The 13,812-nt window shown below is 38.9% G+C and overlaps 1 protein-coding gene across 2 annotated transcripts in view; it reads left to right on the forward strand.

Annotated features, from left to right (window-relative positions):
- The window catches only part of EFCAB13 (EF-hand calcium binding domain 13), a 112,753-nt gene that overhangs the window by 1,875 nt on the left and 97,066 nt on the right, over positions 1-13,812 (forward strand). For both annotated transcript variants that reach the window (XM_042917168.1, XM_042917169.1), the window contains exons 2-3: positions 5,916-6,025; positions 10,348-10,508. In XM_042917168.1, the coding sequence (XP_042773102.1) occupies positions 5,996-6,025; positions 10,348-10,508 (191 nt within the window). In that variant the 5' untranslated portion in view covers positions 5,916-5,995. The remainder of the gene's footprint in view (positions 1-5,915; positions 6,026-10,347; positions 10,509-13,812) is intronic.

The raw sequence follows: 13,812 nt of genomic DNA on the forward strand, positions 1-13,812 counted from the left end.
TTTGTTAAAGAGACTGTCTTTTTTCCATTGGATGTTCTTTCCTGCTTTGTCAAAGATGAGTTGGCCATACGTTTGTGGGTCTAGTTCTGGGGTTTCTATTCTATTCCATTGGTCTATGTGTCTGTTTTTATGCCAATACCATGCTGTCTTGATGATGACAGCTTTGTAGTAGAGGCTAAAGTCTGGGATTGTGATGCCTCCTGCTTTGGTCTTCTTCTTCAAAATTACTTTGGCTATTCGGGGCCTTTTGTGGTTCCATATGAATTTTAGGATTGCTTGTTCTAGTTTCGAGAAGAATGCTGGTGCAATTTTGATTGGGATTGCATTGAATGTGTAGATAGCTTTGGGTAGTATTGACATTTTGACAATATTTATTCTTCCAATCCATGAGCAGGGAATGTCTTTCCATTTCTTTATATCTTCTTCAATTACCTGCATAAGCTTTCTATAGTTTTCAGCATACAGATCTTTTACATCTTTGGTTAGATTTATTCCTAGGTATTTTATGCTTCTTGGTGCAATTGTGAATGGGATCAGTTTCTTCATTTGTCTTTCTGTTGCTTCATTGTTAGTGTATAAGAATGCAACTGATTTCTGCACATTGATTTTGTATCCTGCAACTTTGCTGAATTCATGTATCAGTTCTAGCAGACTTTTGGTGGAGTCTATCGGATTTTCCATGTATAATATCATGTCATCTGCAAAAAGCGAAAGCTTGACTTCATCTTTGCCAATTTTGATGCCTTTGATTTCCTTTTGTTGTCTGATTGCTGATGCTAGAACTTCCAGCACTATATTAAACAACAGCGGTGACAGTGGGCATCCCTGTCGTGTTCCTGATCTCAGGGAAAAAGCTCTCAGTTTTTCCCTGTTGAGGATGATGTTAGCTGTGGGCTTTTCATAAATGGCCTTTATGATCTTTAAGTGTGTTCCTTCTATCCCGATTTTCTCAAGGGTTTTTATTAAGAAAGGGTGCTGGATTTTGTCAAAGGCCTTTCTGCATCGATTGACAGGATCATATGGTTCTTCTCTTTTTTTTTGTTAATGTGATGTATCACGTTGATCGATTTGCGAATGTTGAACCAGCCCTGCATCCCAGGAATGAATCCCACTTGATCATGGTGAATAATTCTTTTTATATGCTGTTGAATTCGATTTGCTAGTATCTTATTAAGAATTTTTGCATCCATATTCATCAGGGATATTGGCCTGTAGTTCTCTTTTTTTACTGGGTCTCTGTCTGGTTTAGGAATCAAAGTAATACTGGCTTCATAGAATGAGTCTGGAAGTTTTCCTTCCCTTTCTATTTCTTGGAATAGCTTGAGAAGGATAGGTATTATCTCTGCTTTAAATGTCTGGTAGAACTCCCCTGGGAAGCCGTCTGGTCCTGGACTCTTATTTGTTGGGAGATTTTTGATAACCGATTCAATTTCTTCGCTGGTTATGGGTCTGTTCAAGCTTTCTATTTCCTCCTGATTGAGTTTTGGAAGAGTGTGGGTGTTTAGAAATTTGTCCATTTCTTCCAGGTTGTCCAATTTGCTGGCATATAATTTTTCATAGTATTCCCTGATAATTGTTTGTATCTCTGAGGGATTGGTTGTAATCATTCCATTTTCATTCATGATTTTATCTATTTGGGTCATCTCCCTTTTCTTTTTGAGAAGCCTGGCTAGAGGTTTGTCAATTTTGTTTATTTTTTCAAAAAACCAACTCTTGGTTTCGTTGATCTGCTCTACAGTTTTTTTAGATTCTATATTGTTTATTTCTGCTCTGATCTTTATTATTTCTCTTCTTCTGCTGGGTTTAGGCTGCCTTTGCTGTTCTGCTTCTATTTCCTTTAGGTGTGCTGTTAGATTTTGTATTTGGGATTTTTCTTGTTTCTTGAGATAGGCCTGGATTGCAATGTATTTTCCTCTCAGGACTGCCTTCGCTGCATCCCAAAGCGTTTGGATTGTTGTATTTTCATTTTCGTTTGTTTCCATATATATTTTAATTTCTTCTCTAATTGCCTGGTTGACCCACTCATTCGTTAGTAGGGTGTTCTTTAACCTCCATGCTTTTGGAGGTTTTCCAGACTTTTTCCTGTGGTTGATTTCAAGCTTCATAGCATTGTGGTCTGAAAGTATGCATGGTATAATTTCAATTCTTGTAAACTTATGAAGGGCTGTTTTGTGACCCAGTATATGATCTATCTTGGAGAATGTTCCATGTGCACTCGAGAAGAAAGTATATTCTGTTGCTTTGGGATGCAGAGTTCTAAATATATCTGTCAAGTCCATCTGATCCAATGTATCATTCAGGGCCCTTGTTTCTTTATTGACTGTGTGTCTAGATGATCTATCCATTTCTGTAAGTGGGGTGTTAAAGTCCCCTGCAATGACCACATTCTTATCAATAAGGTTGCTTATGTTTATGAGTAATTGTTTTATATATCTGGGGGCTCGGGTATTTGGCGCATAGACATTTATAATAGTTAGCTCTTCCTGGTGGATAGACCCTGTGATTATTATATAATGCCCTTCTTCATCTCTTGTTACAGCCTTTAATTTAAAGTCTAGTTTGTCTGATATAAGTATGGCTACTCCAGCTTTCTTTTGGCTTCCAGGAGCATGATAAATAGTTCTCCATCCCCTCACTCTCAATCTAAAGGTGTCCTCAGATCTAAAATGAGTCTCTTGTAGACAGCAAATAGATGGGTCTTGCTTTTTTATCCATTCTGATACCCTATGTCTTTTAGTTGGCGCATTTAATCCATTTACATTCAGTGTTATTATAGAAAGATATGGGTTTAGAGTCATTGTGATGTCTGTATGTTTTATGCTTGTAGTGATGTCTCTGGTACTTTGTCTCACAGGATCCCCCTTAGGATCTCTTGTAGGGCTGGTTTCGTGGTGACAAATTCCTTCAGTTTTTGTTTGTTTGGGAAGACCTTTATCTCTCCTTCTATTCTAAATGACAGACTTGCTGGATAAAGGATTCTCGGCTGCATATTTTTTCTGTTTAGCACACTGTAGATATCGTGCCAAGCCTTTCTGGCCTGCCAAGTTTCAAAGGAGAGATCAGTCACGAGTCTTATAGGTCTCCCTTTATATGTGAGGGCACGTTTATCCCTTGCTGCTTTCAGAATTTTCTCTTTATCCTTGTATTTTGCCAGTTTCACTATGATATGTCGTGCAGAAGATCGATTCAAGTTACGTCTGAAGGGAGTTCTCTGTGCCTCTTGGATTTCAATGCCTTTTTCCTTCCCCAGTTCAGGGAAGTTCTCAGCTATAATTTGTTCAAGTACCCCTTCAGCACCCTTCCCTCTCTCTTCCTCCTCTGGGATACCAATTATGCGTATATTATTTTTTTTTAGTGTATCACTTAGTTCTCTAATTTTCCCCTCATACTCCTGGATTTTTTTATCTCTCTTTCTTTCAGCTTCCTCTTTCTCCATAACTTTATTTTCTAGTTCACCTATTCTCTCCTCTGCCTCTTCAAGCCGAGCCATCGTGGTTTCCATTTTGTTTTGCATTTCGTTTAAAGCGTTTTTCAACTCCTCGTGACTGTTCCTTAGTCCCTCGATCTTTGTGGCAAGAGATTCTCTGCTGTCCTGTATACTGTTTTCAAGCCCAGCGATTAATTTTATGACTATTATTCTAAATTCACTTTCTGTTATATTATTTAAATCCTTTTTGATCAGTTCATTAGCTGTTGTTATTTCCTGGAGATTCTTCTGAGGGGAATTCTTCCGTTTGGTCATTTTGGAGAGTCCCTTGGGTGGTGAGGACCTGCAGTGCACTTCCCCTGTGCTGTGGTGTATAACTGGAGTTAGTGGGCGGGGCCGCAGTCCGACCCGATGTCTGCCCCCAGCCCACTGCTGGGGCCACAGTCAGACTGGTGTGTGCCTTCTCTTCCCCTCTCCTAGGGGCGGGATTCACTGTGGGGTGGCGTGTCCCGTCTGGGCTACTTGCACACTGCCAGGCTTGTGTTGCTGGGGATCTGGCGTATTAGCTGGGGTGGGTAGGCAAGGTGCACGGGGGCTGGAGGGGCAGGCTTAGCTCGCTTCTCCTTAGGTGATCCACTTCAGGAGGAGCCCTGTGGCAGCGGGAGGGAGTCAGATCCGCTGCCGGAGGTTTGGCTCCGCAGAAGCACAGAGTTGGGTGTTTGCGCGGAGCGAGCAAGTTCCCTGGCAGGAACTGGTTCCCTTTGGGATTTTGGCTGGGGGATGGGCGGGGGAGATGGCGCTGGTGCCTTTGTTTCCCGCCAAGCTGAGCTCTGCCGTCCGGGGGCTCAGCAGCTCTCCCTCCCTTTGTCCTCCAGCCTTCCCGCTTTCCGAGCAGAGCTGTTAACTTATGACCTCCCAGACGCTAAGTCGCGCTTGCTGTCGGAACACAGTCTGTCCGGCCCCTCCGCTTTTGCCAGCCAGACTCGGGGGCTCTGCTTGGCCGGCGAGCCGCCCCTCCGCCCCGGCTCCCTCCCGCCAGTCCGTGGAGCGCGCACCGCCTCGCCGCCCTTCCTACCCTCTTCCGTGGGCCTCTAGTCTGCGCTTGACTCCGGAGACTCCCTTCTGCTAATCCTCTGGCGGTTTTCTGGGTTCTTTAGGCAGGTGTAGGTGGAATCTAAGTGATCGGCAGGACGCGCTGTGAGTCCCGCGTCCTCCTACGCCGCCATCTTCCGGAACCTCTCTCCTTCCTTTGTTTTATACATATAGCATTGTGCTTGTTATTGTGAGAAATAATTCAAAGAATGATAAGATACCAATCCATTCTTTCAGTCCATCCATGAAATATGTTATAGTTGATATAGGAGATGTATATGTGGCAAATAAAAATACAAGGCAAATGATTAATGCCAGTTGAATAGTGAAGACAGTAACAATGGTGGAGACCATACTATACCAAATAGTTGCTAAGTAAAGATTGAGCTCATTAGAGAAGACCTCGAAGAGGTTACATCGAGTGGGTTGCTGGGGAAATCTGCATAGCCACCTAATGTCTTCTGAGATGGCTATTTGTCACAAGGTTTCATTTGATTTTTAACATGGTTTGAATTCCAGGAATGTTGGACATACCACATTCAGCAGTAATTAGTATAATATTTCAGAAGTAAGTGATTTTAAAGTACTATCTCTGTTAAGAATATTAATACTTGCAGTAAAACTTCATGGTATGCAAATGACCCTGAAAATTGTAACAATGTAATATAACTAGCAATGTAATAAATAGCACATCCACTGTAACTCAGATATAAGTAAAAAAAACCTGTGAAAATGCAAGGAATTTTGAAAATTGGTTGGTATGTGATGTGGAAATCTTTGATTTAAAACAGGCTAAGGCATCTTTTGTTTACAATAGTATTTTTTTGAGAGGCGATGTTATAGGGTGCTGAAGACCATGGCTCTTGAGTTAGGCTGTCTGACTTCAAATTCTGACTCCGCTATTTGTTGGCGGTATAATCTTGGACAACTTGATCTGAGTCTTTATTTTCCTCATCTGTAAAATAAAGATAATGATAATTCCTTAAAAAAATATCTGTAAGGAGTAAATGAAATAATTTATGTTAAAGTGTTCATCATAATGTCTAGTATATAGTAAGCATTAAATAACATTGGGAATTGCTGCTATGTTAGTAGTTCTGTTTCTCTGGGTTTATTTGAATAAATAAATATAACTGGATTTCTCTGCCTTTTATATCATTTGTTTTGGATTTCTCTACTTCTTATACCACAAAAGGTAAAATTAAGGTACAGTGTGATCTCCTGCGAATTACAATCTACTAACTGCTTTTTCTAGTTTTTGTACACATATATGGCTTGGGGAATATCTATTTGGTATTATACTGTGTTACATTACAGGGATAACCAGGTAGGTAAATGTAATTAAGTCTCTTAAGCAGGCATATGATTTTTTTCTTATCTTTTTTTTTTTTGGCAGGAAATCCTTTTGTGCTCATTCATACTTGTTCATCAAGACCTTTGAGTCCTCAAGGGCCGAATTTATCTCTAAACTGAAAAATGGAAAGTAAAGTACCTTTATTCTGCCAGGTATTTTTTTCAAAAATAGTTTCTAAAGGCTGCTGCTGCTGCTGCTGCTGCTGCTTCTTCTTCTTCTTCTTTAAAAATAGTTTACATTAAAAAATTAGTTTATATTTATCTCACACCCATAATCAGTAAGCAGATTCATAGAGCAATATAATTATAGGATCTTTTAATAACTAAGGTGAGTTTTGAGTTCTTTTAGTGGGCATATAATGAACTTTCATCCCAGCAATATCAAGAGGTCTGTGGTGTATGTTGAGAGTATTTTGCGGGGTAGGGGACTGGGATAATTTTTTAGGAGAATAAAGGATTTAAACCTACATAAATGGTTGTAGGTAACATAATTAATGATGTGGGAGTCTAACCAGAAGGTAATCTAAAAGATACCAAGTGTCTCTAGCCTTCTCCCCTGTGATTCAGGAGATGTTCTTATCCATTGGCCAGTATTGTGTCAAACAAAAAACAAACCCGGACTTAGTAAGGAGAGACTTTATTCGAAAGGATTATTCCAAGGGAGGAAAGGGACTATTTATTGAAATAGGAGAGGGAAGGCTGTGACCATAAGATCTTCAAGGAGCTCAAGGGCTAGGCAAAAATGGCTTTTCTTTCATGGAGAGGAGTCAACAAGGCTAGGAACTGGATTGGGGGAAGTGGGATGAAAGAGTGGCATGATGAGATAAACAGATCAGAGAATATTTTAGGGGCCTGGAGGAAGGAGGAAAGCTTAACCACATTTTGGCTAATAATCCTTTTGTTCTAATTAATCAGTGGGGTTAAAACAGTTTAGCAAATCATTTCGTAGAGCAAAGAAAAGGAATTTTGAAGATATTTGGCCTTGTCATAGGTAAACAAGGGTGGCATCTGTGAGTTTTATCTAAAGCTTATGGGGGAAAAGGGTGATTCCTTGCAGCAAGCCATTTTTCAGAACACAAAAGGGTGAAGGGATTCCTTTAATCTTCACTGTTTTCCAGGAGCACAAGGCTCAGGAAAAATTCAACATTGTCAACTGAGAGTCTTAACCTTTTAAATATACGCTTTCAATGGATCTGGTGCTACCATATGACATGTACCTATACTGTAATCCGAAAGAAATTAAAAAAAATTTTTTTTAACGTTTATTGATTTATTTTGAGAGAGAGCACATGTGCACTAGAGAGAACATGAGTGGGAGAGGGGCAGAGAGAAGTAGAGAGAGGATCCCAAGCAGGCTCTGTGCTGTCAGCAGACAGCGTGGTGTGAGGCTGGATCTCACAAACTGTGAGATCATGACCTGAGCTGAAATCAAAAGTTAGGGGCACCTGGGCAGCTCAGTCGGTTAAGCATCCATCTTTGGTTCAGATCATGATCTCATGGTTCTTGGGTTCAAGCCCCACGACGGGCTATGTGCTGACAGCTCAGAGCCTGGAGCCTGCTTTGGATTCTGTGTCTTCCTCTCTCTCTGCCTCTCTCCCACTCATCTGTGTCTCTTTTTCTCTCAAAAATAAATAAACATTAAAAAAATTAAAAACAAAAGTCAGATGTTTAACCAACCGAGCCACTCAGGCGCCCCCCCACCCCTGCAAAAAAAAAAAAAAAAAAAAATTTCAAGGCTTCTTGCTAAGTACCAAGAAGTGTGATATGTCTATTAACCTGTTCCACTTTTTTATACCTAATACTTAGTTGATTGTATCCTCATGAGCTGATTTGGAAGAGCTGATTCTTAAAAGTTAAAATAATTAACAGCATTAATATATCATACCAGTTTGTCTTCCTTAGACTGTGTAGTTTATACTTCACAGACAGTTCACCTTTAACCACAGAATTTCAGAGATTATTTTCTTCCTTTTCTGTATCATCAAAGTTTCTGTTCACTATTTGACTGCTTCTGTTCATCTGGTCTTTGATAACAGGTTTTTGTGCCTCTCTGTCTTTTTAGATCTTCCTCCTTTTATTTTCCTGGTTTCTGTTTTGAGTCATTTTTCTCAACATCTCTAGGAAACTTTTCATCATTCCTAATAAATATTAGGGCAGCAAATCAGATTGCCTTTTTGAAGCAGGTTGTTAAAGGTGTGCCTCTGTTGTAAGATGAATGTATGCAGACCCTAAAAGTCACTGAAATAGTTCCCTTAATTTACATTTTGTGTAGAAATAGAGATTCTCTAAACTCCCTTAGTGATCTGCTTTATACATGGCCTTTGTAATTTGTTCAGGGGTTAAAAACTAATATACCTTTGATCAGCTAGATGCAGTCCAGTTGTTTTAAGCAAGCAGCCATGTTTTTTTTTTTTTTTTAAGTTTCTTTATTTTTGAGAGAGAGAGAGAGAGAAAGTGAGGATGAACAGTGGAGGGGCAGAGAGAGAGAAGGAGAGAGAGAATCCCAAGCAGGCTCTGCACTGTCAGCAAAGAGCCCGATGCAGGGCTCGAACTCATGAACTGTGAGATCATGTCCTAAGCTGAAACCAAGAGCTGGATGCTTAACCCACTGAGCTACCCAGATGACCTGCAAACAGCCGCATTTCAAAAGAGTATATTTCTCACTTCATTCCTCTTTTTCTAAACATGTTCATTGCTCGTAGGCCCTAGTTCTTTTTTGGAGGGGGAGGTGTCTGTTTAGAAGAAATATAGCTGCTTTATTTTTTTTCTCGATAGACTTTTATTTTTTAGAGCAGTTTTAGATTCACAGCAAAGTTGAGTGGGGAGTTCCCATATACTCCCTGCCTCTATACATGTGCAGCCTCCTCCGCTATCAACATCCTACACCACCGTGGTACATTTGTTACAGTCAATAAACCTACACGGACATATCTTTATCACCCAAAGTCCATACTTTACATTGGGGTTGATTCAGTATTGTGCACTCTGTGAGTTTGGACAAATGTATAGTGACATGTAGCCATTATTATAGTATATAGAATAGTTTCACTGCCCTACGTATCTTCTGTGCTCTGCTTATTCATTTTCTCCCTCCTCCACTGACTACCGCTGGTCTCTGTAGTCTTCATAGTTTAACCTATTCAGAATGTCATATAGTTGGAATCATATAGTATGTAGCCTTTGCAGATGGGCTTATTTTACTTAGCAATATGTATTTAAGTTTCCTCCATGTCTTTTCATGGCTTGATAGTTCCTTTCTTTTTAGTGCCAGATAGTATTCCATTTTCTAGATGTACCACAGTTCATGTACTGAGTCTACTGCCATTCATCTGCTGAAGGGCACTGTTTTTTTCCCCAAGTTCTGGCAATTCTGAATAAAGCTGTTTTAAACGTCTGTGTGCAGGTTTTTGTGTGGATATATGTTTTCTACTCCTTTGGTAAATACCAGTAAGGTGTAATTGCTGCAAAATATGGTATAAGTATGTTTAGTACTGTCTTTCAAAGTGGTTGTACCATTTTGCATTCCCACCAGCAATGAATAAGAGTTCCTCTTGCTCCACATCCTTGCCAGCATTTGGTTTTGTCAGTATTTTGGATTTGGCCATTTTAACAGATGTGTAGTGGTATCTTGATGTTTTAATTTGCACTTTCCTATTGACATGATGTTGAGCAAATGATCTTTTCATTTGCTTGTTTGCCATCTGCACGTCTTCTTTGTTAAGATCTTTTGCCCATTTTTAAGTTGGGTTGTGCTTTTTCTTATTGTTAAGAGTTCTTTGTATATATTTTTGAATATACAGAATAACAGTACTTTGAGTAAAGCCCATTATCAGATATGTCTTTTCTAAGTATTTACTCTCAGTCTGTGGCTTGTCTTCTCATCCTCTTGATAGTGGATGTAGAGAAGAGTTTTTATTTCTTTTTAATTATTTTTTTAAATTTTACTTTATATATTTTTAATTTGCATCCAAGTTAGTTAGCATATAGTGCAATAGTGATTTCAGGAGGAGACTCCTTAATGCCCCTTACCCATTTAACCCATCTCCCCTCCCACAACCCCTCCAGTAACCCTCTGTTTGTTCTCCATATTTAAGAGTCTCTTATGTTTCATCCCCCTCCCTGTTTTTATATTATTTTCACTTCCCTTCCCTTATGTTCATGGAGAAGAGTTTTTAATTTAATGAAGTAAGTTTAAAGATGCCTTAAGAACTAGATTCCACAACCGTTAGCTATGTTCACGAATGCTGGGCATTTTATAGCTACATAATGCACTAAGGATAGTTGGTGACATTTAGAACATGTACCTAATGTGAACTAATGCACTGATAATTAAATCCTTTTCAACAAAATTCTGTCTGGTAGCATCACTTTAGAGAAAATATTTATCTACAATGAATTATTTGACCCAGAAGGTCATACTGAACTTACCTGTGCAAAGAGAACATGGTTGACTGTGGCTCTTGGTTACTCCCCAGGCAGAAGAAAATAGCGATTTATCAGATGAAGGCTGTAATTCTCTTGCAACCAACTTGCCATCGAGACATATTGACAACAAGAAAGACATCAAGTTTTCTCAAATGACACAGAAGACAATTTCACATGAAATTAGGGGTTTGAGGCTAGAGCACAAAAAAAGGTAAGTTAAACTCTGAACTCACTTAATGGAATTATACTGCTGCAAGCTTGAGAGAACCAAAAATGTAGCTCCTGTGTTCTCATAAGGTACTAAGTGTGGAGGATCATGCATATTTGTGGCCTTTCTTTTGGTATAGTTTTAACTCCTAGGTATCCATTCTTTTCATTTTTTTCCTCATTTCTCTCACAGCTATGTGGAAGCCTATAAGCCACCATGGGCTTCTAGTTACAGCAGAGCAATTATCCATATGCCTGCAAGTTTGTCTTTTTTGACAAAATAATGTATTTAAGTCTACAATGTGAAGATTTAATATATGTTTACATTGTGAAATGATTACCACCTTTTACTCATTTCACATGTTTACCTTATTTACTTACTATGTTGGTGAGAACACTTAGGTTCTACTCTCTTAGCAAATTTCCATTGTGCAATATAGTGTTATCAACTATAGCCATGTTATACATTAGGCCCACAGACCTTATTTATCTTTTAACTGAAAGTTTCTACCCTTTTACCAGCCTCTCCCTTTTCTTATTTCCCCCACCTCCATCCCTGGAAACCACCCTTCTACTCTCTGTTTCTATGAATTTGGCTTTTTTAGAGTCCACATATATATAAGATCGTCCAGTATTTGCCTTTCTATGTCTGACCTGTTTTACTTCACATGATGCCCTCAAGGTCCATCCATGTTGCATGGCTGGGTAGTATTCCTGTGTGTGTGTGTGTGTGTGTGTGTGTGTGTGTGTGTGTGTGTGTGTGTGATGACACATCTTTAGCCATTTATCTGTTGATTGACATTTATATTGTTTCCATACCTTGGCTGTTGTGAATAATGCTGTGATGAATATAGGAGTGCAGATATCTCTTTGAGAGTGTTTTCATTGCCTTCAGATATATAGCCAGAAATGGAATTGCAGGATCATATTGTAGTTATATTTTTAATTTTTTGAGGAAACTCCACATTGTTTTCCATAGTGGCTGCACCAATTTACATTCCCACCAGCAGTGCACAAGTGTTTCCTTTCCTCCACATTCTTGCCAATACTCGTTTCTTGCCTCCTTGAAAACAGCTATTCTAGCAGGTATGAGATGATACGTCATTATGGTTTTGATTTGCATTTCCCTGATGATGAGCGATTGTGAGCCATTTCATGTACCTGTCGGCCATTTGTATGTCTTTTTTTGGAAAAATGTCTATTCAAGTCCTTTTAAAATTGGATTATTTATGTTATTGAGTTGTATGAATTCCTTGTATATTTGAATATTGACTCATCAGATATATGGTTTGCAAATATTTTCTCCCATTCTGTAGATTCCCTTTTCATTTTGCTGATGGTTTCCTTTGCTGTCCAGAAACTTTTTAGTTTGATGTAGTCCCGCTTGTTAATTTTGCTTTTGTTGCCTTTGCTTTTTGTGTCAAATCCAAAACATTATTGTCCAATGTCGAAGAGCTTACTATGTTCTACAAGTGTTACTATTTCCTTTTCAAAATTGCTTTAGCTCTTTGAGGTCTCTTGTGATTCTATACAAATTTTAGGATTATTTATTCTACTTCTGTGCAAAAAATGCCAGTGGAATTTGGACAGGAATTGCATTTAATATATAAATCACTTTGGGTAGTATAAGACATTTTAAAAATATTAATTCTTCCAGTCCACAAACACAAAACATCCTGCCATTTATTTGTGTCTTCTTCAGTGTTTTTCATTAATGTTTTATGGTTTTCAGTGTACTCATCTTTCACCTCCTTGGTTAAATCTGTTTCTAAGTATTTTGTTTTTTGATGCTATTGTAAATGGGATTGTTTTCTTAATTTATCTTTCTGATAGTTTCTTGTTAGTGTATAGAAATACAACTGATTTTTGTCTATTGATTTTGTAATCTGTTTGACTTGGGTACAAATCAGAGGTTCCCATGACCCCTACTCAGGTTTAATTAATTGCTAGAGCATCTCACAGAACTCAGGGAAACATTTATGTTCAGCAGTTTATTAAAGGACATGACTGAGTATACAGAAGAATAGTCACATGAAGATATTCATTGGGTGAGGTTTGGGAGGGTCCCAAGCACAGGAGCTTCTGTCCCCATGGGGTTGGGATGTGTCACCCTCCTAGTCTGTGGATGTGTTCACCAACCTAGAAGTTCTCCAGAGAGGGGAAGGGGACTGGAAATGGAATTAATAATTGATCCTACCTACATGAATAAGCCTCCATAAAAATCTCAATAGTATAGGCCTATTCAGAGATCTTCCAGGTTGGTAAACACATCCACATACCAGGAGGCTGATGTCCTCCCAAATCCTTGGGGACAGAAGCTCCTGTGCTAAGATCCTGCCAGACATTGCCCTATGTGTCCCTTCATCTGGCTATTCACCTGTATCTTTTATCATATTTTAAAAAATAAACTGGTAAACATATGTAACTATTTTTCTAAGTTCTGTGAGCTCTTCTAGCAAATTAATCAAATCCAAGGAGGGTCTTTTGGGAGCCTCTCATTTATAGGTGATGAGTCCGAAGCACAGGTCACAATCTGGAGTTGTGATTGGCACAAGTGGGGTGGGAGCAGTCTTGTGGGACTGATCCCTTAACCTGTGGAATCTGACAGTATATCCAGGTAGATAGTGTTAGAATTGAGGTAAATTGTAGGACCCAGTTGGTGCCACACCCAGTTGGTGTGGCAGAGAATTGCTTGGTGGTGGGGAAGAATACCTCACACATCTGGTGTCGGAAGTGTTGTGAGTGTGGTAGTCATGGAGGAGTAAAGGAGAAACACAGAAGAAGAATGGGTTTTTCCCTATATTGTGGGGTATCACATTTACCTTTTTGCCTATGTTGAACCATCCTTGAATTCCAGAAGTAAATCCCACTAGATCATGGTCTATGATCCTCTTAATGTACAATTGAAATATTAGTATATTGTACTAATACTGTACAATATTAGTATTGTATTGTACTAATTAGTATTAATATTGTATTGTAATAATATTGTACTAATATAATGTACTATTGAAATATTGCGTTGAGAATTTTTGCATCTATGTTTATCAGGGATATTGGACGGCAGATTTCTTTTCTTGTAGTGTCCTTGTCTGGTTTTGTTACCCGTAGTGTTGGCCTCATAAAACAAGTTTGGAAGTGTTCCCTCCTCTTCAGTTTTTGGGAAGAGTTTGAGAAGGATTGGTGTTAATTCTTAAATGTTTAGTAGAAATCACCAGTGAAGCCATCTTGGACTTTGTTGGGAGGTCTTTGATTACTGATTCAATCTCCTTACTAATAATTGGTCTGTTCACATTTTCTATGTCTTC

This window comes from Panthera leo, chromosome E1 (assembly GCF_018350215.1).
Source record: "Panthera leo isolate Ple1 chromosome E1, P.leo_Ple1_pat1.1, whole genome shotgun sequence".
In the NCBI taxonomy this organism is placed as follows: Eukaryota; Metazoa; Chordata; class Mammalia; order Carnivora; family Felidae; genus Panthera; species Panthera leo.